The 27,615-nt window shown below is 44.8% G+C and overlaps 1 protein-coding gene across 2 annotated transcripts; it reads right to left on the reverse strand.

Annotated features, from left to right (window-relative positions):
• Positions 1–708: 708 nt before the first annotated feature.
• LOC105484980 (glycoprotein 2) lies at positions 709–27,522 on the reverse strand. Of its 2 annotated transcripts, XM_011747096.2 has the most exons (11): positions 25,074–27,522; positions 21,501–21,630; positions 19,045–19,485; positions 18,086–18,196; positions 15,470–15,681; positions 14,829–14,977; positions 13,397–13,642; positions 12,432–12,594; positions 11,133–11,217; positions 9,837–9,881; positions 709–6,479 (listed from the first exon to the last, which is right to left on the reverse strand). In XM_011747096.2, the coding sequence occupies exons 1-11, from the start codon at positions 25,278–25,280 to the stop codon at positions 6,421–6,423; spliced, it is 1,848 nt and encodes a 615-aa protein (XP_011745398.2). In that variant the 5' UTR covers positions 25,281–27,522; the 3' UTR covers positions 709–6,420. The 2 variants fall into 2 exon arrangements, with proteins under 2 accessions (XP_011745398.2, XP_011745399.2); XM_011747097.2 differs by lacking the exon at positions 25,074–27,522 and having other exon boundaries at positions 21,501–22,571.
• Positions 27,523–27,615: the final 93 nt, after the last annotated feature.

Raw genomic sequence — 27,615 nt, forward strand, 5'->3', positions numbered from 1 at the left:
GTATGATGTTTTTTTATGCATTGCAAAGTGACTACACACCCTATCCCTTGTCTCCTTTCTCTCTCTAGCAACCGTCAGGTTCTTAGGGCAGCGACTACGCTCATCTTCCATGTAAGAAGTGGGAACAGTGTCATGGATGTTCTGGGGCCCACAGTCCAAGTCCTGGTTCTTAGAAAGTTGGATCCAGATCCTGTGTCTTGTAGGTATATAGGTATATGTTTATGCATTGAAATGAAATACGTACAACTAGGTCCTTTCCCGTCTCCCCACCCACCCAGCCTATAAAGTCTTCTATGAAACAAAGTTAATTCCACTCTCAGAGAGAGGCTCCCAGAATCCAGTGTTTTGGTTGGTCTCCGCTACAAATGCTTTTTCTGATATTTGTGTGTTTGCAAGTCCCTCTCTAAGACTTTCTAAGATTTGCTAATTGGCTGCTGTATGCATGAAGTTCTGGACTTGGTGTCCCAAGCTCTTTATAGACTTGCTTTATATATATATACACACACATATATATACTTTAAGTTCTAGGGTACATGTGTACAACGTGCAAGTCTGTTACATATGTATACATGTCTCATGTTGGTGTGCTGCACCCATTAACTCGTCATTTACATTAGGTATATCTCCTAATTCTATCCCTCCCCTCCCCCGACAATACTTGCTTTTTTTTTCTCCCCCTCCTGCCATTAAATAATCACCCTTCAGCTTCTCTCAACTTACTGTCCATCAATAACCATTGTATTGGTTACATTACAGCCCTCCTTAATACAAAACAACGACAACAACAACAAACCATTCAAACTTCCAACCAACTTCCCCTGAAGGCACAGAAAGTGAGACCTAAGCGAAAAGAAATCCATCCTCTTTAACATCAGCTAACAGCATGGGAGTCAGTGTCTGGTGCAGAGCTCAGAATTCCTATTTCACATTCTGATTTGGCACTTTCATCGTAATTATTCAAGTGGGAAAATCTCCTCTACTTTTCCTGTGAAGCTGTTTCCTCTCCTTCTGGAAGATAGCGGCAGGATGATTGAGGAGGTAAAAGGATAAAGAGAAAGGATGCAGCCTGTTTCTTCATTTATTCGACCAATAATGTTGGAATGCGACAAAGTCCTTGTCCTCAAGGAACTAACAGTCTGGGGTGAAGGGTGCAGGTGGGACAGATGTAAAAACATAATTTCAGATGTAGTTGCTACATGTGATTATGAAAGTCTGTAGAGTGGCTCATGCCTCTAATCCAGCATCTTAGGAGACTAAGGCAGGCAGATTACCTAAGGTCAGGAGTTCAAGACCAGCCTTGCCAACATGGTAAAACCCCGTCTCTACTAAAAATACAAAAAGTAGCCAGGCGTGGTGGCAGCCACCTGTAATCCCAGCTACTCAGGAGGCTGAGGCAGGAGAATCACTTGAATCGGAGAGGCAGAGGTTGTGGTGAGCTGAGATCACGCCACTGCATTCCAGCCTGGGCAACAAGAGTGAGACTTCATCTCAAAAAAAAAAAAAAAAAAGTTTGTAAAGAAGAAGTCATAAAGTAGGGTAGTAGTTTTTGTAAATATATATCTTCCTTTTCTCTCCTTATCATGCTCATGCTTTTCTCTACTTTCTTGAAAAAAAAAAGGAATGTATTTATTAAACTGTGTTGCCTTTCTGGTCTGCTGATTCTATTATTTGTCATTTCTGGGTCTATTTTCTATTGATTGATTTGCCTACTTTACACCGGACAGGGAGAGCCAGGAAGCCTCCATAGGAGAAATAACCCCAGTGAGGGGAAGGGCCCTCCAGACAGCAAAAACAGCACATAAAAGTAGGGTAGAGCACAACAGAACAGCTCAGGGAGCCTGAGAAATTCCGTGGCACTGGAAGCTGGGTTATGAAGGGGATATGTTTAAGGACTAAGGCTGGAGAGGCCTTATCTCTCAGGTAAGCAGGCAGAACTCATCCTATAGAAGGTAAAGAGCCTCTGGAGTGATCTAAAGGAGAAAGTGACTTTTGTTTCAAATGCTCACTAGCTGCAGAGTAGAGAATGGATTGAGAGAGATGAGCCTGGAGAAAGGCCACTTCAGAAGCTATTATGGCGGTTATGATGAGAGATGACAGTAGCCTGGAAAAGATCAGATTCAACGAAGTTGAAGAAAGGTGGATGAATTTGATAGAGTTTTAGAAGGGAGAATCTAATATCATAGAAAACATGAGGGTGATTTCTGGCCCTTCACAGGAGAAAGAGGCTGAAAGAGAGGAACGGAGTGGGGAGAGATTATGGAATGAGTTAGGATGGGTGGGGTTTATCCTCTGGGGTTCCCAGGCCAAATTTCCTTCAGGTGACCAGTTTTACCTTTCTCCCTACCCCGTTCATCCCTGCCTGGTCATTAAGGATGGATATGCCATTTGTCTTTGCTGGACCTCAATTTCCATCCATGAAATGAAGGGACTGGGATTGAGTCCTTCCCTCTTCTCTCAGGCTGGACTGAGGTCTCCCTTCTCTGAGTCCTGCAACGTCTGTCTCAGTCTTACACTACTAAGCTTTTGCTGCTTCATTCTGTTTCCCCAAGAAGAGTTGAAGTTCTTTAATTAAGCCACTCGGCATCCTCTACCAGCTGCTTGCAAAGGCTTCTTCAGGCCTGAGAGACCAGTATTCCTCAGTATGGAAGACTAGTCTTCAGGTTGCTTCTTGCTATCCCCAACATCCTTATTCTCCAGAACTTTCAGATGCTGGGTCCAGGCCCTATTTCACTGAGCCCTCTGCAGCTGGAATTTATCTTGCCCCAGAGCCCAGCTGAACAGCACTAGGGGTGGGAGATGTAAGCTGATGGGGGAGAAACATGGCAGGAATCCTGGTTCTTGGAAAGTTGGATCCAGATCCTGTGTCTTATAGGTATGTATGTGTGTGTTTATGTATACATATGTATGCGTGCATGTGCAGCCATATGTATGTGTGTGTGAGTATTGGAGTGTCTCTATGGTTTTTTTTTCTGTATTAAGTTATATGTGAAGTTCCATGTATGTGTCTGCATCTAAATCATGACGCATAAGTCAGTGCACACATGTCAACATCTATATGCCCATGAGTATTAATGCCTGTGTATGTGTGAGGGCCTTTGCTGGCAAATGCATGTGTCTGTCCACATACCTGTGTGCAAGTGGGTGCATATATGTTATAAACATGCACATATGTATATATGGGTGCCACACTGTGTGTGTGTGTTTGTGTGTGTGTGTGTGTGTTAAGTGTTGTCTATAAATGGAGGCAAGATACAGTGTCTAGTTAAGAGCATTTGCTTTAAAGTCTGGCTACCTGGGTTCAAGCCCTGAAATCAGCATTTAAAAGCTATAGGCCTTTGAGTAATTATCTTTTTAAAGCATTGGTTTACTCATCGCTAAATTGAAGGTAATAGTAGTGGCTAACTTCCATGTCTAATGTGAGGGTGGAATGATAATAATGCCCAAAATGTACTTAAAATAATGCCTTATACATAGGGGGTGTTAAAAAATATTGGTTGTCACAAAGTAATTCATGACAATAAATATGTAAGTGGCTGGCTTGAGGGTCTCTGAGGCTTTCCGCATGTGCTTCTGTGCCTTTGGGCACATGAGGTTGATGTGTGTGTCTGTTAGAATGTGTGTGTTTGTGTGGATAGACGCCTCTGGGCATACAGGCCTGTGTTTGGGGGTAAGTGGGTATGTGTGTTGGTGGTTTGTCTGTGAGTGCCTCTATGTGAGTTTGGGTTCTGCCAGGATTGTGAATCTTCCAAGGGAAGGGATTACATCTAATTAATCATTGTACCCAGGTCCCTGGACCTGGGACATACAAATTGCTAAGCAAATTTGTGTTGACTGAATGAATGAAGTGGACTGGACATTCAGAGATTGTTATTCAGACAACATGCTCATTTGTAGAAAAGAAAAAGTTGTAACTAGCTAGCTAGCTAGATGATAATTGAGTAGGTAGGTATGTAGATAATAGGTAGATAGGAGGTGGATGATAGATAGATAGATAATAGATAGATGGATAGATAGATATAGATAGATAGATAGATAGATAGATAGATAGATAGATAGATAGATAGATGATAGGTAGACAGCCAGACAGATAGATAGCTGAGATTGGCTCTAAGTGGAATCTTATGTACTTTCTCCTGGACATTATGCTAGAGTTCATACGTCCCAGGGTGCTCCAAAACATTGGCTCTGGCAGCTCTGTGAGTGTTTATGGAGTTGCCTTGAGGGCCTGCAGAGGAAGGAATCACAGAATGGAGAGCTAAGTTCCCCACCTGACATCATCAAGAATCTATTTGCTTTTAATCTCTGTATGTCCATGTCAAATTGTAAAGTTCCACTACTATACATTTTTGAAAATCTTGTTACAGACCAACCCGTTTTATTCTACAGAAGGCAGCAGCTGAGCCTCAGAGAGAGAAGAAGGTTAGAACCTGACCTCTCTTTCAGGCCTATTTCTACCATGCCACCTGCCTTGGGATGCAGTAGGTAGGCCTCCTCTAACTCACTGGGAAACAGAATGCAATTCCTCCCAGGAACTCCTCTTTTAGAGAAGCCACTATCATAGTGGCCCTTGGGATGTCTGTCCAAGAAACGACCCCATTCGTGTGAGATTGCCCCATCAGGTCAGCCACTTTGGCTGTGTGCTAGATAGTCCCAGTCTCCTGGCCCAGACTATTGAACCCTGGCCCAAGCAGCGAAATCAAATTCCCTGTTGCGATTTGGAGGCGGGATGGCAACAGGTTAACCAGTCTCTGTTGGTCCCTGAATTAGAAAGTGATGTGAAGCTGGAATGTCCATATTTAATCAAGGGATGAGTGAACAGGAAAAGCTGGCTTCAGACAGAAAAAGAAAACAAAGGCGATGCAAAGATACACCGTCATAAAAGGCTATGTGGCTTCAGAAAGAGGGACAGAAGGCAAGACAAACTTTGGCTTCTTTTGGCTTGCCAGGCCCCACTCCCAGAGCGTGTGCAGCCTGGAGGTATCTCTTGCACTTGAACTTTGTGCTCCTACGTCCTTATAATTAACTCCCCTTTTGCCTGAGAAATTGTAGTAGGTTTCTGTTTCTCGCAACCACACCATCTCTAAACAAGGTAGCACGTTGGAACGTCTCCTCCAAGTAGATACACAGGCTCGGCACCTGCTGGTCTACCTTGGTTCCTGATGTGTCTCTGAGGCCAGCTTTGCGAGGCCTTATCTGTAGCTGTGGGAAGGGCGTAAGTCAGTGTACACATTTCAGTATCTATATATATGCCCGTGAGTATTAATGCCTGGGTATGTGTGATGCCCTATTTGTTGCATCTTTGTGGAGTGCTTTGAAGTACTCATTAAAGGTCTCCAGAAAGGGACTTCACCCATCTCCTAGGCTTTGCAGTTACATTCCCATAGCAGGACTGGTGCATTGCTTCTGCTGGGACTTCTTGCTTAATCCTTCAGAGCAAGCACAGCACCGTTTACAGTGAGAGGTACTCCCTTGCGTGATGAAGTTTCTGCATCAAAATCGAGTCATTCCTCCAGCATCTAGGTCCCAAGGATGTTTGTGTAGTTCTCTAAGTCACAGCATGTCTGTGGTATGGTGGGGGATAGGGGAGCTATGGGGACTAGTTTTTCCTGGAGCAGAGTCTCCAAAAGTGGCCCTTTGATATGTTCCCATGGGGATTTTTGGAAACCATGATACAAACAATCAAAGGAAGCAGAGTGAATGCAAGGGTCAGTCTCTTCAATTCATGAGCAGTCAGAACAGGAGATGCTTAGGAAGGAATCATGGCCGGTGCTTCTTCTCCATGCTCATCCCATACCCTAGTGACAGGATACCTCTTCCCTGGAGTTAAAAACATGCGCCACACTTCCGGTAAAGGCTAAAGCCACAGAGGGCACCTAGCAAGCTTTCTTTCAAGGTCCCATTAACAAATGAGAAGGGCAGCCCAGTACAGACTGACAGGAACCCCACTATGTTGCCTTTTTTTTTTTTTTTTTGAGACAGAGTCTTGCCCTGTCACCCAGGCTGGAGTGCAATGGCACAATCTCAGCTCACTGCAACCTCCACCTCCTGGGTTTGAGCGACTCTCCTGCCTCAGCCTCCCAAGTAACTGGGATTACAGGTGCCTGCCACCATGCCCGGCTAATTTTTGTATTTTTAGTAGAGATGGGGTTTCACCATTTTGGCCAGGCTGGTTTTGAACTGCTGACCTCAGGTGAGCCACCTGCCTCAGCCTCCCAAAGTGCTGGAATTACAGGCGTGAGCCACGGTGCCCAGCCGAGAGTTTTAAAGAAGGTGAAAGTTGTTCCCTTTCCCGAAACCTAGCCTGGCCTTGAGTCTGTTAATACCAAGACTGGGTGAATTGGAGTGGAAAGCAGAAGTAGTGAAGGGAGCCATTGCCAGAGGGAAGAACACAACTTCAAGGCCAGATGCTCAGTGGAGCTCTCAGAACAGCCAAGCCAGGAGGACAGTCAGGAGGACCATGGGCCAGGCCACCAGGAACCCTGAAATACAAGAAAGATGACTGTCAAGTGTTGGGCTTTGGGAGTCAGGAGTAAACGTAAGTTGGCCTCTTTGTGTTTTGCAACACCAGGATGAGAAAGGCAAAGCATCTTTAATATCTGGCCTGGTTATAGTCTCTGAGACTCACATGGTAGAGGCAAAGCTATCTAATCACCAAAATTTTTTTTTCATTTTCCTCTAGACACACAGTAAGGCAATTTTTCTCAGTGTCCTTTGCAAGTAGGTGGGGCCATGTGACTGAATCTGGCCAATAAAATGTACATAGAAGTCATCTGTGCCATTTCTATGTCTGATCCTTAAATCCTCCTATATATCCTGTTGCTCTCTCATCTACCATCTAAGGGAGCAGATGCAGAGTATCCAAGATAGGACTTGCAGGGGATAGTGGAGTTGCCAGAAGTTACCAGAAGGTAGTAGAAGCCCAAGCTCCTAATGACTACATGGAGTAGAACTGCATCCCCTCCCCCAGTGATTTAGTGGGAAACAATGCTGTTGTGTAAAGACACAGAAGATTGGGGATTGTTTGTTATAGCAGCTAGCATTACTTATGCTGACTAATACTGAAGGGGCAGAAAGACACAGAGGTTAAAAAGCACTGCCTCTGAGGCCTGATTACTTAGCTTAGAATCTCAGCTCTATACCTAGCTGGGCAGTCCCAGAAAAGTTATTAAACCTCTCTGCCTTTATTTTCCTGTATGCCAAAGAGAAATATTAATAGCTCCTGTGACTTCACTGGATTTTTGTACGGCTTAAATGAGTGAGTTCATATTAAGCATTGAGATCAGCGCCTGGCACATGGTAAACACTATATAAATGTTGGTTTTAAAAGTTAGACTCTAAGATCTAGTTCTGCTGGGATTGTATCTCTTTGGCACATCACTGTGTACTCAGTTTCGGTGAAGGACATGGATCCCCGATGATAAATGTCTTGTATCGGAGGGCCTAGGAGAAACATGTGAGCCTTCCTGCCATACTACCAAATTATAAAATCTCCCCATTAACCCAATTTCAAAGTAATTGGCTGATGTCCTAGAAGTGAGGAGAGAAATATAAATTTCAGACACAATTCATGGCAAAAAGTTATAATTATCAAACAGGTTGATGTTCAATTAATTCTAAAACATCAAAGATGATTGTGATAGCAGACAATGAAAACCACAAGTGCCCTCTTGTAGTGGGTAGGCTGCCTCAACATCAGACTGATCCCCTCCTTGTCCAGAAGCGCCCAAAATCCACCACTCATCCTAGAAATTCGTCAATTTGGCAAACTGTACTGGGAAACCACACTGTTCCAGGCACTGGGCTAACCAGAAGGACTGGCAGAAAGGAATGAGACTTGAGGTTCCTGACTTCAAGCTGCTTTTTGTTTTGAGGGAGTTTCGCTTTTGTTGCCCAGGCTGGAGTGCAATGGTGCAATCTCAACTCACCAAAACCTCCACCTCCTGGGTTCAAGCAATTCTCCTGCTTCAGTCTCCCAAGCAGCTGGGATTACAGGCACGTGCCACCATGCCCAACTAATTTTGTATTTTTAGTAGAGACAGGGTTTCTCCATGTTGGTCAGGCTGGTCTCAAACTCCCGACATCAAGTGATCTGCCTGTCTCGGCCTCCCAAAGTGCTGGGATTACAGGTAGGAGCCACCCGCACTTGACCTAAGCTGCTTTTAGAATGAGTTCTAACCACTCCTCTCAATGAGCGTGACTTTTCTTAGCATTGTCTGAATGCTGGCACTGAACATAGAGAGTCCATCTTGGACTTACTTGGGCAATTTAAAAACTGCCGTCTAAGTTTGGGCTTTGAGGATAGAAAGAACCTTTTCATGTCTGGGTTCACCAATATAGGTCATTTTGTGGGAAAGCAAATCTTAATAGTATGTGCTTTCCATTTTGTCCAAAACAGATTTCTAGTACCCTATAAATATGTAAAAAACGTAAAAATGTTCTCTCTCTCTCTCTCTGTCTGGCTGTGTGTGTGTGTGTGTGTGTGTGATATTTCTTTTATTAGTCATCTTGTTTAGCTCCAAGTCATTAATCAAAAACCCATTCAGATGTTACTACCTGGTGAAATTCTTTCCAGACCTTATCCAATACAGTTAATTAGCCTTTTATGTACTCTTTCTGTACCATCTACCTACTTGTCATTTATTTGCTCAAGTGCCTGTCTCACTTGTGCAATGAATTGTTGGTGTTCCCATGCATATAGAGCTCATTCCCCTAACATTTGCACCTCCGACTCATTTTTCTCATTTGGCTTAAACATCACTTATTCTGAAAGTTTTTCTGACCACTTATCCATTCTGACAGTCTTTCTTCCTTCCTACCTTGATAATAAAGCCATCAAACATCGGTTAGGCACACGGCCCATCCAGAGTAAAGATTGCATTTCCTAGCTTCCTTTGCAGCTAGGTGTGGCATGTGACTAAGCACCAGCCAATGAGATGTAAGTGGAGGTATAAGGTGCTAGCTTTCAGGAATGTCTTTTAACACTCATTGGCTTCTTCCTTGTTCCCTCCATCCTGCTGCCTGGATACAAAGGTTGGAGCTCTGGCTGCCATCTTGGAACATGAAGATGATGGCCACACCTCAAAGATGGTGGAGGCATGAGTTGGAAGGAGCCTGGATCTTTGACGACTTTATGGTGCTACCCCACTAGCCTTGGATAGTTTGCCTCTAAGCTTCATTTATGTGTGACAGAAATGAACGTCTATACAATGAGAACACTTGGACACAGGGAAGGGAACATCACATACTAGGGCCTGCCAGGGGATGGGGGGCAAGGGGAGGGAGAGCATTAGGAAAAATACCTAATGCGTGTGGGACTTAAAACCTAGATGACGGGTTGATGGGTGCAGCAAACCACCATGGCACATGTATACCTATGTAACAGACCTGCATGTTCTGCACATGTATCCCAGAACTTAAAGTAAAATGAATTTTAAAAAAAGAAATAAAAACTTCTTGAGTTTGAAAAAAAAGAAATGAATGTCTATTTTAAGGCATTATTACTCTTCTATCACATCACTTTCTTGTATTTCCAAAGTACCATGTTTACTTTTTATTTTCTACTTTCCACACTGGTGCATAAGCTCTATGAGGGTAGGCACCTGGGCTGTTTTGTTTGCCATCACATCTTCAGTGCCTAGAACAAGACTTGGCACACAGTACATATTTCTTATCAAAGGACTGTCTCCTCCACTAGACTGTGGGCATCTCAAAGGCCAATCTTGGGTCTGATTAATGTCAGTGTCCCTAGCATAGGGTCTGGGCCGTAAAAGGGGCAGAATTGAAAAGAGAAAGGAGAGTTGAGAAAGCTATGGGAAAGGCATGAGAAAATGATGTACCTGCAGTGCCGGGGGTTCCATTCATGACACCAGGAGACTGCGCACCTGTGAACAAGAACAGAAGAGGAGGGTTTCCTCAGTCATGCTCCAGTGACTGCAGCACTGTGGCCATAACTGCTTCACATCCTCCTAGACCTGGCCATCACAACCACTGGCCATCCACATTGTGGGGACATCTATGATCTGGCACAAGCACCTTTCTAGACACATTGCATGCATCTTAGACTTAATCCTCCTAACAGATTTGTGAGGAAAGTATTATCATCCCCATTTGACAGATGAGAAGACTGGAGCTCAGTGATGTTAAGGGACTTGCCAAATTGACCTTTCCAGTCAGTAGCAGAGCTGGGATTCAAACCCCAGTATGTCTGATTCAAAAGTGAAAGTTCTTAACCTCCACCAAGTTACCCTGTGATGCCACTTGAGGCTTCAAGTTGAGAGCTCAGTAAAATGGTAGGAAAACTCAGGGAAGAGCCTTCTTCATGAGACAGCCTCTGTTTGTTCTGGAAAATGGAAATGGTGATAATGCTTTACCTACCTCACCTGTTGTGAGCATTCAGAGTGATCGTGCATATAAAGGCATTTGACAAAGTGCCAGGCACAAGGAAAGTATTATTAGTACCAACATTACTGCATCTTAATTTCTTTAGGGGGAAAAAAAAGGCTTTCATTCTTCTACTTCTCCATCCTGGTGGAAATAAAAACACTAAATAGACACTACTGTAAATCCATGAGTAGGATAGATGAAAATATGAGGAGCCATTGGAAAGCCTCCCCTATATTATACTCCAGAATACCATAAATGAATTTTGGAAAACACAGTCATTCACCAGAAAACAAAGTTGCATTTAAACGGGATTTAGGACTTACACTTCACCTGTAAGGAACTGAGTTATGGGGACCTGGAAACAGGTGGAATAAGGAAAAGGCCACATGTTTTGGCATCAGACTGAGCTGGGTTCAATCCTAACTCTAGCCACTCATGAGTAGGGGGATCCTTGGCGAGTCACTTAATCTCTCTGAGTCTTAGTTTCTCGCCTGTAACATGGACACAGGCATAGGAGGATTAAGTGAATTGATGGATGCAAGAGCTTAGCCTGGTCTCTAAGCACACAGGAGGTCCAAATGACAATATTGTTATTATTACTCAAAGCATCTCAAAGAATAGGTTTTTCAGTAAGGGTCAGACTGAGGTGGCAGCAAAGCCCTGAGAAGTTGGGCTGGTGACCCCAGGCATCTGTGGTTAACTGTCAACACTCAGCCAGCAGGTCTTGTCACTGGGATTTGGCCACTTACCTCTCCGAGTGATGGGCCCCAAATCTAGAACCCGGGATAGGTCAATGGCCGGTACTTCACTGCGGACTTGACTTCTTAAGCAAGACTGTAGGGATGATGAACTTTTATTATATCAAAATTTAAATGCCTGGATTCTATCTAGACTGCTCCTGCAATGGGCAACTCTGGACCAAGAACTGGGTCCAGAACTAGTTCATGCTATGGCCCTAATTCCGATGCTGTGGTTATCTCAATCTAGAAAATTATCACTGTCATGCCAAACAAATCTGGGTTTGAATCTCATCAAGTAGAGACTTTCTTTTAGCTATATAATTTGGGGCCAATGACTTTGCCTCTCTACAATAACTAAATAATACCCACCTGGTTATGAAGATGAAAATGAGATGTGCCTGCAACACGTGGGCACAAAGTAAGCACTTGGAAAATACCAACTATTCACAGGCAGTGCCAAATGCAGGCAAGAGCAGGGACGCTGGAGTCACCTCTCGGCTGGGGCACACCCTGGCTCTGATATTTTTTACATGTGTGTGGCCCTGTGGGCAAGGACTTCTCTGACCCTCACAGTGGGGTAGATAAAATAATCTACTTACAGGGTTGTTCTGAGAGTTACATGAGAAAACGTATGCAGAAGTTTTAGTATGGTGCTTGACAAAGAGCAAGCACTAAAAACGTCATCTATGATTATAATCATTTAAGAGATGCCAATGGAATCTAGTAGATAGATTTCTTTATCAAATCTGCCTCCTGGGGACACAAAAATTGCTTAGATTTGGCCCTTTAGGAGACCTAGAGTATATCTATTTATCCTTCATTCTTCCCTCCCTCCCATCCACACACCTACCCATCTCTTTCCGTCTCTTCATCCTGCTCCCTTCCTTCTCTCCTTTCCTGTTCCTCCTTTCCTTCTCCATCCCTCCTGTATTCCTTTTTCCCTCCCTCTTCCCTTCTGACTCCCTTCCCTTCCTTCCCTCATTCCCCTTCCTCATCCCCTTCCCTAACCTTCCCTTCCCCTTCCTCTTCCCCTTCCTCTTCCCCTTCCTCTTCCCCTTCCTCTTCCCCTTCCTCTTCCCCTTCCCATTCCCTTCCCTTCTCTCCTTCCTTCAGTTCCCTTCCCCTTCTCTTTCCCCTTCCCCTTTCCCTTCCCTTCTCTTTCCCCTTCCCCTTTCCCTTCCCTTCCCTCCCTTTCCCCTCCCTCCCACCCTCCCTTCATTCATAATTGCAATAAATATATATGGAGAGTCTAACAGGTACCAGGCTCCATGCCGGGCTCTGAAGAGTTCAGTTCAAAGAGAAACTCACAGGCTGGCACTGTTCATTAAAAGAATCACAGAGATGAATCTCACAATGCAGGAAAACTAGGTCATAATGTCCAGCAAACATGAACATCTGAACTGAGAACCGGCTTTCCGAGGATCTCCCATTCTCCTCCACATGGATGGTGGAATCACGTTGATTTGAGCAGCTGGGAGGGTGACAGGGGCAAAGGTGTAACTTCTTAAAATAGCAGTGGAGAAAATTAAAGAGTCCCTCGGGTTCCCTCCATCATGATAAAGTGGACTTTTTCTGTTCCTCTGTTTCCTCCAAGATATATCCATAAACTCACATGGCTTAAATTATTTGGGGGCACAGTCTCTGTAGTGAAACAGACTGATTTTATATTCTAGCCCGACCCATGCTCTAGCTAAGTGATTATGGGCAGGTTACTCATCCTTACTGAACCTTACTTTTCTTATCTGTAAAGTGGAGACAGTAATATACACTTTATGAGACTGATGTGAGCATTTAATCAGATAACCCACATATATTTCTTGGCACATAGCTAAGCTCAATGACAAATATTAGCTAGGATTATTACTATAATTTAAATCGTGATCTATAGAAATGCATTTTTCTCTTGTTTTTGTCAGCCGGGCAGTTCAATAATATTTCATCCCACAACATTTATCATATTGTTTTCATATTGACCCAGTGTTCACTTTGGTGTAATAATCCATTACTACCAAATTGATTCCCTAGTTTTGAACAATAAGCCTGTTACCAAAGTTATCAAGAATATTGAAATGGAAAAATATTGGCATTTATTCACCCTACCCACCTATTTGGTATTAATATTTTAGGCTAAAATCTCAGGAGTGATATTTCTGAGTCAAAGAGTGTGGTTATGCTATGTAATACAACTTACACATCTGCTAGGGATGGATGAGACGAACATTTTCCCGTAAACGTTAGTAAGGCCAAATGATAATTCTAGAATTGCTCGTTACCTGTTTCTGATGATGAAATACTTCACAGGGTCAGCCTTGTCTTCAGTGGGGGTGGCATAGCAGTTCCTCAACACCAGGTTAAACCGGGAGGTGTCCCCTTGCTCCAAGATGGCGCCCACATAGAGCATGGACTCAACAGACAGTTCAGCTACATCCCCTTCATAAGGATTCGTGTAGTTCTGGTCTTGGAAGAGGGCCATCCTAACAATGAACTCTCCATCCCCGCCCACACTGACGTTCAGGAAGCTGAGAAAAGGAAAGCCACAAGAGTGGGAACCTCAGAGAGAACAACATAAATCAAGCCCTGCTACTTACTTAACACACTTATGAAGGCAAAGACACATGTCTTGGATCCTTAAGTGAACTATTCAATCATTCATTTAAACGGAGCATTTATTAGTTTCTAGGCACCAAACTTGACAGACAAGTCTGTCTCCAGGATTTCCACGGATCCTCCCTGCAGGACAAGTTACACATATATCTCTCACTGAAGGAATAACTGAGTGTACACCTCCATCTTCTCACCTGGAGAGTGGGGCTGAGAACCAGTTCTGTGTGTTTACATTTTTTTTAGCAGCAGATCGCTTCCCTCCATTCCACAGTCTTCAGTGAAACCCAATTTTAACAACAGAAATGGCTTTCCTTTTGATTTTTTGTGAACCAGGAGCCCCAGCACCAAACCATCTGGAAACCACTGAATTAGAAAATTGCTAATCCTTCTGATCCTGTTGCTTTGTAATACCAGGGGGCAATAAGGAATGAGATGGGCACTCTGGATTTTTGACTTCCCAGAAAGTCCCCTGGTAAATCTAGGGATGCTAAGGAACTGATTCAACAGGACCCCATTTCAGGCACAGAAACACAATAAAACAGAGAAAAGCCCCTGCCCAAATTGCTATCTGATGCTATTCCTGCTGGGGATGGGGTGCCTGTTTATCCGATAAAAGCTGGTCTCTGCTTCAATCTCATGTCTGCAGGGAAGTTGTTCTGTCCCCATCAAATCCACCACCAACAGGGGTCTGGAACCCCTGTTCCCTGCTCCCAAAGCACCCCACGTTTTTTTTACATTGCACTTATCCTGCTTATAAGTAATTACTGATTTAATTCGTTGCTTAATACTTTTGTTCCTCAAGGTGAATGAACTTGTCCTGCGTTTTTGTTTTCTAGCACATTTAGTAAGCACTGTTTCATGTTGCTGCATTGCCTAGTTATAACCGTCTTTAATATCCACAGAATAATCTATGTCTGTCTTGTTCATGCTGAACATCTTTAATATACAATCAGTGAGTACTTGTGGAATGAATGATTGAATGACTGGAGGCTCCTGGAGGAGGTTGGTAATATGATGTGGGCATCATAGTCTACACTTGAAATAAGTGTGATGTGACTATTGCTAAGGTTATAGGTCAAAGGGCAAGGGTCAATGCCATACCTTACAATGGGCTTCAAGGCAGCTTGGAGGCTGACTTTCATGTCCAGTGGGTAGGCACATTGGAAGTTGATGTTGAGGATGGTGTCTCTGATGATGAAATCACTGACCAAGGAGAGGGTGTTTTTGTAGATGGCATGGGTTTGATTTCTCTTTGGCATAAAAACAAAACCACACAGATGTTTATGTGTAAGTGTATGTAGGTGTATCTCAAATCCAGATCTGATTTCCAGAGTCAATGTGCTTAACCATGCAGCCACCCTACCTTCTGAGCTCATGGAGGTAAAGGGACCTCCTCCTTTAGTGTTACTGACACTTTGTGGGAAGGGGAATGAGGACACCAGACAAAAAACTAGACCAATAAATTATTGACCCTTGGGAAGAGTCAGGAACCGACAAGCTTGCTTCTCTGTGCATCCCTCCCCCACCATCCCTAATTAAAATTATCATAATTGTAGCTTATGTTTATGAAACTCACATGTCAGATTTACACTAAGCTCTTTATGTAAACCAACATGTGCACTCTCACATAACCCTGGGGCTCAGGGAAGCTAAGTGGCTTGTCCAAGATCTCAGAGCTACTATGATAGGTCCCATCAGCCCAACACATACCTTCTGGCAGCAGTGGTGTGAAAGCCACTTACCTCCAGAATGTTCCTGCAGGCACTAGCCTGGACGGGGCTGGTCACAGATACCCAGTTCGTCTCGCCTGTCTGCAAGATGCTGCTGCAGTTTGGGTCTCGCAGGTAGGCAATGACCTCCTCCTCCAAACCCAGGCCTCCCAGCAAACATTTGTCCACCTTCACCTTGATCTCCTCGGCCCCACAGTCTAGCTGAGGCTGCAAACTGTGGAAATCTGCAAAGCAGAGATGAAGGCAAGTGGAATGGACATGAGTCTGGAAGCCCACTTTCCTTACTCTTTGGTAAGGTCTCCATGACCCAGAAGATTATGTAAACTGGAAGGTCCCTGGGACCCAGACGGAATTCATGCCTAGACTGGCAGTAGGTGAGGCTGGCAAAGGGGGCCCCTCATTCGAGATTTCCAAGTGTCCTATGTGCAGGCTTAGCTAAGGTTTTTTGGTCTAGTTCCTCTTGGGGATTGTGTTATTTGGGGAGGCAGGATGGACTTGCATTGCATACTAGAATCAAAGTTAGATATATGTTACCTTGTTGAGTCAGCACATCTGACCAAGTTCAGAGCTATCATATTTTAACTCAACATTTATTCAACACACAACTTCTTGAGCATCTACTATCTGCCAGGCACTGGGGCTACAACACTTATCAAAACTGACAAAATTCCCGCTCTTACAGAGCTAATATTTGAATAGGGTAGACAAATAGTAAACTAATAGGAAGACAGTTTCTATTGCATTCATGAATGCATTAATTCAATATATATTTACCAACCACCTTCTTTCTCTCTCTCTCTTTCTCCTTTTTTTTTTCTTTTTTTTTTTTTTTTTAGACAGAGTTTTGCTGTGTTGCCCAGGTTGGAGTGCAGTGGTGAAATCTCAGGTCACTGCAACCTCTGCCTCCTGGATTCAAGTGATTCTCCTGCCTCAGCCTCCCGAGGCTGGGATTACAGGCATGGGATTAGAGGCATGTGCCACCACACTGGGCTAATTTTTGTATTTTTATAGAGATGGGGTTTTGCCATATTGGCCAGGCTGGTCTCAAACTCCTGACCTCAGGTGATCTGCCCACTTCAGCCTCCCACAGTGCTGGGATTACAGGCATGAGCCACTTTACCAGCCACCTTCTCAAATGCTAGGTGCATTCAACACAAAGTAAATAAGGCATGGACTTGGCCTATGAGGATTTCTTGGTCTTGTGTAAACACCAACATACCCACAGCTTATTATACTTCAATATGATAAAGATACAGACAGAAGTATGTACAGATGCAGGGGGAGCAGAGAAGAAAGTCTAAGTCTCTTGGTGAAGCCAGGGAAGGATTCACAGTGGGGTGAAACTTGAAAGAAGGGTAGGAGTTTTGCAAGTGAGTAAAGCAAGTGAAAGCATCTCAGGCTAAGGGAATAGGATAGGCAAAAGCATGGAGATGAGATAGAGGGGATGGTGCATTTGTGGAATTTCAAAGTTCAGAGGTGCAGGAACCTAAAATGAGAGTGGGGTGTGAGAGATGGAGAAGGAAGTGAAAGTCAGACCACAGAGGGATGTGTCTGCAAGCAATGGGGCCCACTGGACAGCCATCATTCTGCTGGCCACTGATGAAGACGTGAGGCAGGCCACCTGCTCACTCAGTCAGCTGAGACTGTCCTTGGAGCCCATCCAGGTACAGGGAGGGCCTCCTTAAAGCCCAAGTTCTGACTCTGTGATGGGCCCAAACCCCAGAAAACCACACTGACTCTCTGGGGCCTCATCCACTCAATGAGCAGAAAGAGGCTTTAAGGAGATCAAGGTTGTTGGTTGTTCCCTACCCCTCATTTCCCAGGGTGCTCCTGCTGGGCACATCTAAGCATCGCCTTGTTCACACTGCAGCTCCATTTTCCAAATGTGTCATGCTCCTTCTTGTCCTGCTGCCTAGAACACTCTCTCTTCCATAGGGACTTGGAGTGTGCTCAGAGGAAGGCATGCTTGTGCCAAGGGCAAGATCAAAGGCCCTTGTTAGAGTTCAGTGATGGAGGGTAATAATCTCAGTGGGAGGCTCATCCATCCCCTGTCCAGGGCTTAGTGTTTGTTTGTCTATGACATCCCTACCCACGGGCCATCTCACTCTGCTTGCTCACCTCCTGGGACAAGAAATTCTTCACCTCCTGAGCCTTCCCAATTGGACTGCTCTGATTTAGTTCTCACAATAGCCCTGTATGGTGGGTATTATTATCACCTTAACCTCATTTTACAGATGAGAACATTCAGGCTCAGAGACAATAGTGACTTGTCCCTAGAAGTCTGCCCATGTCCCTGACATGAAGACCCTGTGACTATGAAAACATAGCTCCTACATTTGCAGAATTATCATCTTCAGTACCTTCAGCCTCAGGGGTCAAGCCTGTGCATGTCAGAACCATTTCCTGAGGCCGTGGCCCAGCAGCTGACCTGGAAATTTGCTCCAGCTCTGCCCTACTATCCTTGCAAACCCACTGGCTTTACAGCAAATAGACTGGAGAGCCCACATTCCCTTGACCTCAGGTCCATGCCCCCGACTCTGCTTTATACCTTATCCTGACTCTCTAAAGCTCCCTCCCTCCTGCCCTGTCCACTCAGGATGGTAGTTACTGGCCCAGTGAGCCACTCACCAGAGCTATTGAGGTCCTGTCTGCAGAAACAGCCCCAGGTGCTGTTGCGGGCAAGGCACTCCTCCTCGGGGCGGCAGGCCTTCTCACACTTGTTCTCCACAGTGGAGGGATCTAGGTGATGGGGCACGGAGAGAGAAGATCAGGATGCAGTGTGGGCTGGACTTGAGGCCCCCAAGTCCAACCTTCTCATTCCACCGGGGCACAAGAATCTTGCCAAGGTTGTGTGATACTTAGTGGAAGCGTTAAGCCTCAGATTCAGATTTCCTGACTCAGTCCAGTAGGATAAGTGAGAGCCCTAAAGCTGCCACCTGAACACTTACCACAGACAAGACTCTATTCTAAGGACAATGAATGTATTAGCCCATTTAATCAAAATGAGAAAGGACAGCATGGCGGTTAAGCCCATGGATGCTGGAGCTAGAATGCCAAGTTCAAATCCCAGCTCTACCATGCTCCAGCTCTGTGATACTAGGACAGCCCCTTAATTTCTCTGTGCCCCTCATTGTGGTAATTAGGTAGCACTTATCTCATGGAACTGGGGAGAGGATCAAATGAGTTAATACATTTGAAGTACTTAGGATAGCAACAAGGACATTGTGAGCATTATGTGTTAGCTGTTATTTTTGCCATTACCCCCCTTTTTTTCAGATCAGAACACCGAGGCTCAGGGAGGCAAATTTAACTTCCCAAATGGAGCCAAAATCTGAATGAGCATGAGCTCTGGATTTTAGGCTACAGACATTTATAAACTGGGAAATTTCACCCTTAAATGAGAATTTCTGGCTTGAAACGTTGGAAGGTCTGACAACCCCTGTGTTGTGTTCTCACTGGGCAGGAGCTGAGTCAAGGCTGCTCTGCATCCTCTCCTGTCTCCTCTTGACTTGCTCCACTCACTTTACTGAGCCTGGGGGGCATCTCGCTGACTGTGTAGCTGCCTCCTCCAGGGCTCTGCTGCTCACCTGTGCAGTATCTCAGATTACACTCGCGAGTGCCTTCCAACCGGTACACGTGATACCCGCCTGGGCAGGCCTTCACCAGCACCTCCGTCTTCCAGAGACAGCAGTTGCCACTCCAGTGGGCACAGGCAGTGCGGTTGACGATGCCATCCCCAAGGGCAGGGTGGGTCCCGTTCAACCACATGGGAGCAGCTGTCTGGCATCGGTGCACCTGGACACAGGTCTCCGACATCCTCACTCCTCCTTCCCCTACAAAGCGGTACCAGCCACTCATGTTGTCATCGCACCCCTCTTTCTCTTCTGAGTTCTCTGTGCTTCGGAAGGGTTCATCCAGGAGGGTGTAATTCTGACAGGGGTCAAAACAGATGTGAGCCTCTGGGGTGCCAGGAGCTCCGCAGTCCAAGTCCAGCCCATAGGAACTGGCTTCACTGGGGTTTCCATAACCTGGGAAAGTGACAGAGTGCAGTTGGGTTTAATGTTTAATCCATTAATTAAACATCAACTTCATCACCTTTCGGGCAGAATAACCAGTGAGGATCTTCTGCGGTATTTTTTAGGCATTGAGGACATCAGGGCCACCATCCTGCCCAGTCTCCCTCCCCGCCTTAGAGTAACAAAGTTCTTTCCTGTGCATTCATGCACAGCAGCCTTGTTTGACTAATATTTGTTTTTCTCATTATAAATGTAATACAGGCTTACTGAAAAAGAACCTCAAACATCATTAAAATGAATAAAGCAAAAATGAAAGTTGCCATAAGCCCATCTCATCCCCAGAAGTAACAATAAATTTGTTATGTAGCCTTCAGATTCTTCTTAGGCATGTTTAAAATATATTGCTTTCTTAAAAATAAAAATAAGTTTAATTCTATACAACATCTTTTTTTCCACTTGCATTTTTTACTTAACATAACATAGACATTTTTCCATACCAGTAGCACAATCTAATGTAAGAATTCCAAACCTTGGCACTATTGACATTTTGGCTGGGTCATTGTTTATTGGAGGAACCATCCTGTCCATTATAGAATGTTTAGGAGTATCCTTGGTCTCTACCTACCAGATCCCAGCAGCATGACCCAAAGTGGTCTCCAGGCATTGCCAAATGTCCCCTGCGGAATATCGCCTCCAATTGAGAACCACTGACCTAACAAGACCATTTCTGATTGTTGATCTATCATTTTTCAAAACAGTTATAGAAACTGTGATGTATGAAGAGGCAGAGAAGTAAAGGAGGAAGACCACAGGCTGGTCGGGCTGACTTTAAATCCAATTCCACACTTGCTGGCTGGGTGATCTTGGCAGGTGACTTAAGTCCCCTGAGACTCATTGGCAAAACCATGTGTGTAAACTAGTGGTTCTCAAACTTTATCCATTCCTATGCCTTGGGTCATGACCTTTGCCATACATGTGTTTGCCTGTCCTATTATTGACTTAAAATGTTTCTTTCAATGATTATCTCTAAGAATTAGTTTCATCTTAAAGAATAATATCTGTGATAACATAGATATCATGTGCTAGTTATATTTTTTAGATATGCATAAAAAATAAACATAAAACCATGAAAAACTTGTTAAGAGTTTGCCAGGCATCCCCCGAATCATCTTGGAATATATACACCTCATTTGGAGAAAGAAAGCCTTAAATGATTGTTAGAGGATTAAGTGAGATAATATGTGTAAAATGCCAAGCAGAGCACCAGGGTCAAGCGAATTCTCTTCTCTAGTTCTGATTTGTTGAATGCTGTAGATGCCTGAAGAAGGAGCTAAGTGCACACACAGGATCATGTGCTTATAATACATGTTAAAGGGGCTTTCTAAAAAAGAGACTTTCAAGTTTTGCACATGCTTATAATACACATTAGAAGGGCCTTTCAGAAAAAGAGATTTTCAAACTTTTCTCATGCATGTGCTTAAGACAAGGAATCCCTGCATTTATTGTTCTTAGATTACTCCTTGCACACCCTGCGTTTTTCTACTGGAGGCCTCCAGTGAGTTCAATTCCCTCACCCACCCTCCTCCACAGGGCTGAAATTTGCACTCTAATTCTAAGTCTGAGATTCCTTTCTGCAAGTATCTGAATTGCCCAATTCATAAAGAGATCATTTAATCTAGCCCTTTCAGGAAAAGAAGAAGGTGCTTTCCAGTACAAGGTGACTAAGTTGTGTATTTCTTGATCTTCTTTAATCTGGGATCTCTGATCTCCCAAAGATATGGGCATGGGAAGTTATGTTAACTGGCTCCCACTGCCGTTTTAAGGGAATTTCTGATTAGATTCTTTGAGAGATGATTGTGACTTGATTTCCATTGTGTCTCACTATGTTTCCCTTGATTTCTAGCTCTGAGTTTTTGCTTTAGAACCGCCAATTCCTCTTCCTTACCTGAGTCACCTTCTCTGCACTTCTATCCTCACTTGCTAGGTCTTCCTTGACATCTGAGATGCCAGGTGAGCAGAATACTTACCTTGCTGCACTGCAGATGCCTGGGCCAGAATGCAGGAGACCAAGGCCAGCCACAGGAGGCCAGAACCCACCATCCTTTCCATAAGGTGAGGCATGCAGGTCACTTTGCTGTATGCAGACTTGCCGTGCAGCTACGGGAAACGAAAGACCCAAATAAGATCAGGGCATAAGACTATGTTCTTAGAAACAGATCCGTTGACTTCCTTCATGAAGAGCTGCATTGTTTCAAAGTAGGTGTGACTTGTGGACAGATGAAGCAAGATAATGGGAGATAAAGTTGACAGTAAGCAAACCAAAGACAAGCTCAGAGCTGGCTAGTACTGCAGAATGTCCTAGAAAGGTCTCAGGATGGTCCCTGCTCAGGTGGAGGTAAAGGCTCTCTGGAGATTGGATAGAGAAAGAGGGATACGGTGCCTGTGAATATCTGCACACAAAAGTAATGGCTGCCCTTTCTTAGTTTGATGCAATGGGTGCTGTTAACAGCCCCCTGAAATGTCCTCTATGCATGTAGATTTCTGTGAGTGTGGAACCATGCCAAACCGAGCCCCATGTTCCTTGCTCCTAGTACAGAATCCGGCACACAATGGGTACTCATTAGAGGATTAAGGGATGAATAAATAAATCAATGGGGGTTGGGAGCAGTGGTGAGGCAGAAAGAAAGAGCTGCAAAAAGCCTGCCAGCATTTGGATGGCGTTTACTTTTCTGGGAAATCCTTTCCCTGAATGGCCAAATCTTTGGATAACTTCCTATAACCTCTGGAAGACTTCAGTGGAAAATAGAGATCGGTTTCTGGCAGGGATATCGTGAGTATGCTATGAGGCAGCAGGGATAGGGGAGCACCCAGGATTGGTGATTCTTAGAGTTGAGATCCCTATAGAGACCTAGTGCCCTGGTGGGAGTATCTGGGGCAAGGGAAAGGGTGGCAACTATAGGCCTGGAACATCGCAGGTGACTGAAAGCATGGCTGAGTTGGATATAGAGTGGTACCTGGAGCACTTGACAATGGCCAGGATCCAAACTCCTTGCTAGGTTCTAAAAATTTCCAGAAACAAAGAACCCTAGCAAGTCCAGTGGATCAAGATTTCCCAGGATTAGGAGAAAGCCTCCTGAGGCTTAAAGCAGGACTTACCTCCGACGAGAACACAAAGCGTTCCTTCTCCTCTGCCAGCCATGGGAATGCAGCCTGCTGTGGGCTGTCTTTTTATTGCAATTTCCCACCCATGTGTCTCTCCTCAATTGGTGCACAGGTATGATGGGAGTTCTAGGCCATACACTGGGCTTGTTGAGTGGAGGTGAGATAAGCCATTTACGCAAAGGATGGTGAAAGAAGGGCCCTCCCCTCACAATGTAAACCCTTCCAGCTGTCTCAGCATCGTGCAAATGCTTCCTACAAACAATAGTGCTGTGTGCTGAATGCTGAACATGCTGGGCACTACTTTGCGTCCATGACTTCTCACATTTAATCTTCCTAATCAATCAATGAAACTGGTGCCATATTTATTACCAGAAACCAAACACGAATTGAAAGGAAGCTTAATACCCAAAGGGAAGTGAAGAGAAAATCAAACAGGCACTTGTTTGCACAATGGATTTTCAACTGTACCTTGTGTTCCTAGCTAATCATCTTGGAACATTTCTGCTTCTGTCTGAAGGCCACTGAGCTTGGGCCAGTTAGACTAAGAGGATAAATAGGAAAAGAAGGAAGGGAGTGTGGATATTTCCACAAAATTCCATTTCTTGGTCCATAGACTCTACCCAACTCCAGATTTCTAATGCTAAGGAGTTTTGGAATGGCTAATTTGGTGATGATGGATTTTGGAATGCCAAAGGACAGACAAAGGTTCCTGGACAAAAGAAGCATCAGAGCAGCCCCTGTAAATCCCTTTTGATATGTAGGCTGCCCTAGAGATTGGAAGGCATGAGACTGAGAAGACGCTGTAGAGGATCTTGGACTTACTAACTCCAGGCTTGGACTGGGCTTTCATGGCATGGTAGAAATCATGGACTTCATAAAAGAGCCAAAGCTTTTGCAGAAAAAAAATGGCCACTGTTTCTTCTCTGTCACTCTGGGACTCCTTAAGGAGCCAAGGCAACTGGGGACAAGGGAACGGGAGAGTCTTGGCATTGGTAACACCTTCTACAAAACCTCAACCTGGAAAAATGAAAGGTGCTACAAGCCACCTTCTCTACTCCCAAAGCAACTGGAGAAAAGTCTCTATAATGTGGAACTTATGACAACTGGGTCCACTAAATAGCCCACTGATCCATTCAATCTGGCCAGGTGCCCATTCCAGTCTCCCCAGGGGCCACTCTCAACCTTCCCATTCCTCTTAAATGGTCTCTACGGCTATCATCACCCGCTCATACCACCTTTCTCAGCAGATATCTTGTACCCTACTTCAAAAACAATTTAGGCCACAACACCTGACCTTGCTCCTTTCCCTATAAACATATAAATACTGGTCTCTGTCCTCCACTTCTTCCCCCTTCAACTTTTAATAAGGCGATCTTCCTCCTTTTCAAAGTCAGTTCCTCCATCCTTCTTCTGGCCTCACCATTCCAATCTGAACCATGCAGCTACAACTTTATAGCCAAATCCACTGGGTAGTTTGTTTCTGCTCCTTTGTGATTGGATTTGCCTACTGCTTTTTCCGGGTACCTTGCATTTCCTTGACTCCGCATGATAGTATTTTCTTGAGTCTCCTATTTCTACTTGGAGATTTCTGTTCTGTTGCTACAAGATCCTGTCCCTAAGAATGCCGGTTAGGTCCCATTTTTCTTGTCACTTCATAAACTCTCCCTGGGAGGTATCAAGTTATCTCATGGTTTCACATACCATCTCCAGGCTGCTGAGTTCTGAATCTGTATCCCCAGCTTTCGCTACTCCCTTGAACTTCAGTTCCATCTACCTATTGATTGCTGGACCTCTCACTGCCACTGAGATGCTTGAGACACCTCAAACTCAGCAAGTGCAACACTGAGCTCATCAAGTCCCCTAAATCTCCTCCTCCTCATTGTATAATATATTTTAGTCAAAGGTGCCACTCCCCTCCCAGTCATCCAAGCTGGAAACTTGGCCTCTTCCTTTCTAAGCTCCTTCCTTTCTCCCTCTGCCCCCATTTCCAATAATCCTTTCCTCTCCATCTCCACCTCACCAATCCAAATTCGGGCCACCATTCCTTATGAAGGTAATTTTTTTTTTGACCAAGGGTCTTGCTCTGTTGCCCAGGCTACAGTGTAGTCATGTGATCATAGGCTCACTGCAGCCTTGATCTCCTGGGCTCAAATAATCCTCCCACCTCAGCCTCCTGAGTAGCTGGGACTACGGTTATTGGCCACCACATCTGGCTAATTTTTAAATTGTTTTGTAGAGGCAGCGTCTTGCTATAATTTGTGGTTGTCTGGCCTCTTCCTCATCTTCAAGCCTTTGCATACGCTATTCCCTCAGCCTGCATCACTCTTCACCCAGCCTCATCCTACGTTATCACCTCTTCCAGGAAGCCTTTCCTAACTCCACCGGCACTCCTCTTCTCTGCTCCTAGGCCTCGCAGGGCTGATTCCAATTACACTCACCTGCCAACTTATCTGTCTACCTCTGAAGGCTGTTAAGATCTTTGTGGACAGAGGCCAAGTGTGATGGCCCATGCCTGTAATCCCAGCACTTTGGGAGGCCAAGGTGGGTGGATCACTTGAGGTCAGGAGTTCGAGGCCAGCCTGGGCAACATGGTGAAACACCATCTCTACTAAAAATACAAAAATTACCCGGGCATGGTGGTGCATGCCTATAGTCCCAGCTACTCAGGAGGCTGAGGCAGAAGAATCACTTGAACCCAGGAGGTGGAGGTTACAGTGAGCTGAGATCACACCACTGCACTCCAGACTGGACAACAGAGTGAGACTCTGTCAAATAAATAAATAAATAAATAAATAAATAAATAAATAAATAAAAGATATCTGTGGACAGAGAGCCTGTCTCTGCAGTCCTAATCAGTACCTAGTAAGTACTTCTTGAGTAAACACATGGACAAATTCATAAAAAGCACTCCCAGACCCTCTGCAGTGAGCAATTCCTCAAACTTATGGCTGTCCAAGTGTAAGCAGTGAGCCTTGCAGGAAAGACACAAGATCCTACCTCAGGACCTTTGCACCTGCTATTCCGACTGCCTGCAATGCTCTTCAGATATGCCCCTGGTTCACTCCTTTACTTCTTTTAGCCTCTGCTCAGCAGAGGGACTTTCTCTGGTCATTTTATGTCAAATAACACCCACATTGCTCTATCCCTCATCCTTTTTTCTTCGTCCCCCTCAGGACTTGTCACCATCTATCACGTGGCACATAGTTGTTGTTTAAATGTATCTGCCTTTTAAATGTAAGCTCTCTACCAGCAAGGGCTCTCGTTTGATTATTTGCTGTTTCCATGGTACATAGAAAATTGCCTGGCATTGAACTTATGCCCAAAATACCTGTTGAATATATTGAGCTGGATAATCGATAGAAAACAAGAAAGGCAAAGAAAAAGTACCGAGGGACTGAAGGAGTAATTCTGATGTGCTTTCTTTTTATCCCAGCTCTTGTCTTTGGTCTTTGTCTTTATTGATCTTGGCCCAGATTTTTCCTTTATGTTCTGTTGTATTGGAGTGCAAGCACAGATGGATGCGTACACCATCAGCCACCAACTGACCATGGCCTGACAGTGGACAGGGGCTGGGATCAGCCCATAGTCTTCCTCTGCAAAGTTCTTATGTCAAGGTTTTCTGTGCATGTCTGTGTGATAACAGGCCCCTTGACTTAAGACACACTGCCCTAGCAGCCCCCATTTGCTGATACACACGTGTGGATTTCCCTGGGATCAGAAAGTTCTGATAATGTACCAAGGAGGGCCTTGGCCTCTCCTGAAAAGCCACAGCTGGAGCCCAGGGAAGCAGCTGGTAGCAGAGCAGAGGGTTCCCATTGAAACTGGCTTTCTTCTATCCACTTGGCACAGAAGTCCAGAGACTCGTGGGGTATCTGGGTCTGCTGGAACCAGCCGCCCCATCCTGGAGGACCCTCATACCCCACAAAGCATTTCCTACTAATGGGGATCATTGATCTCTTTTCTGCTCTTGGTGTGTCCCTGGGAGTTGGTTTTCCAGGGAATCTTCTGGATTGGGAGGGAAATGTCTAATGATTGGAGGGAGTCCTTAGGACATTCCAGGTACCTGACCTTGACTTGCTTACTCCTTATTACCCCTAAGGACTGGGAGACTCCTGGAAGCAGGGACTTACTCATCAATATGTAATTGTCTGTCTTATTCATCAGTGTTCCCCAGCACCTAGAACAGTGCCTGGCACATATAACATTCTCAGATAAATATTTCTGGAAAACTAAACTAACCCTCTGAGGACATCACTATTGTCTCCATGATACAGAACCAGCAGGCCCTGGTATACAATCATTAATTTTTCCTTTTTTTTTTTTTTTTTAATGACAGAGTCTTGCTCTGTCACTCAAGCTAGGGTGCATTGGCATAATCTCAGCTCACTGCAGCCTCAACCTCCCAGGGTCAAGAGATTCTCCCTCCTCGGCCTCCTAAGTAGCTGGGACTACAGGCATGTGACACCATGCCCAGCTAATTTTTAAATTTTTTTTTGTAGGGGTGGGGTCTTGCCATGTTGTCCCGGCTGATCTCAAACTCCTGGGCTCAAGCAATCACCACCACCGCCTGGGCCTCCCAAAGTGCCAGGATTACAGGTGCGAGCCACCGTGCCTGGCCTATGCTCTCATTTCTGAAATGTCTGACCTACTTAGAATTACTTGTTCAAGTTCTCTCTCCTACCAGACAGGAAATTCCAGGGCGGCAGGGATTGTGTCTGGCTTGTTCACTGCTATATCCCTGGCGTCTAGCACATAGTGCCTGGCACATAGTACATGCTCAGCAAATACGAATGAATAAATGGATGAAGCTCAGAGACATTGTGTAAGGTCACACAGCAGAACCTGGTCTCACTGAGCAGACTGTGAACTCCGTGAGGACAGGGTGGGGGGCTATGTTTTTCTACCATGGGATCCTTAGCACCATACATTGTGCCTACATGGTAGAGTTCAATAAATACTTGTTGAATGAATGGATGACTT

This window comes from Macaca nemestrina, chromosome 18, assembly GCF_043159975.1.
Source record: "Macaca nemestrina isolate mMacNem1 chromosome 18, mMacNem.hap1, whole genome shotgun sequence".
Taxonomy (NCBI): domain Eukaryota; kingdom Metazoa; phylum Chordata; class Mammalia; order Primates; family Cercopithecidae; genus Macaca; species Macaca nemestrina.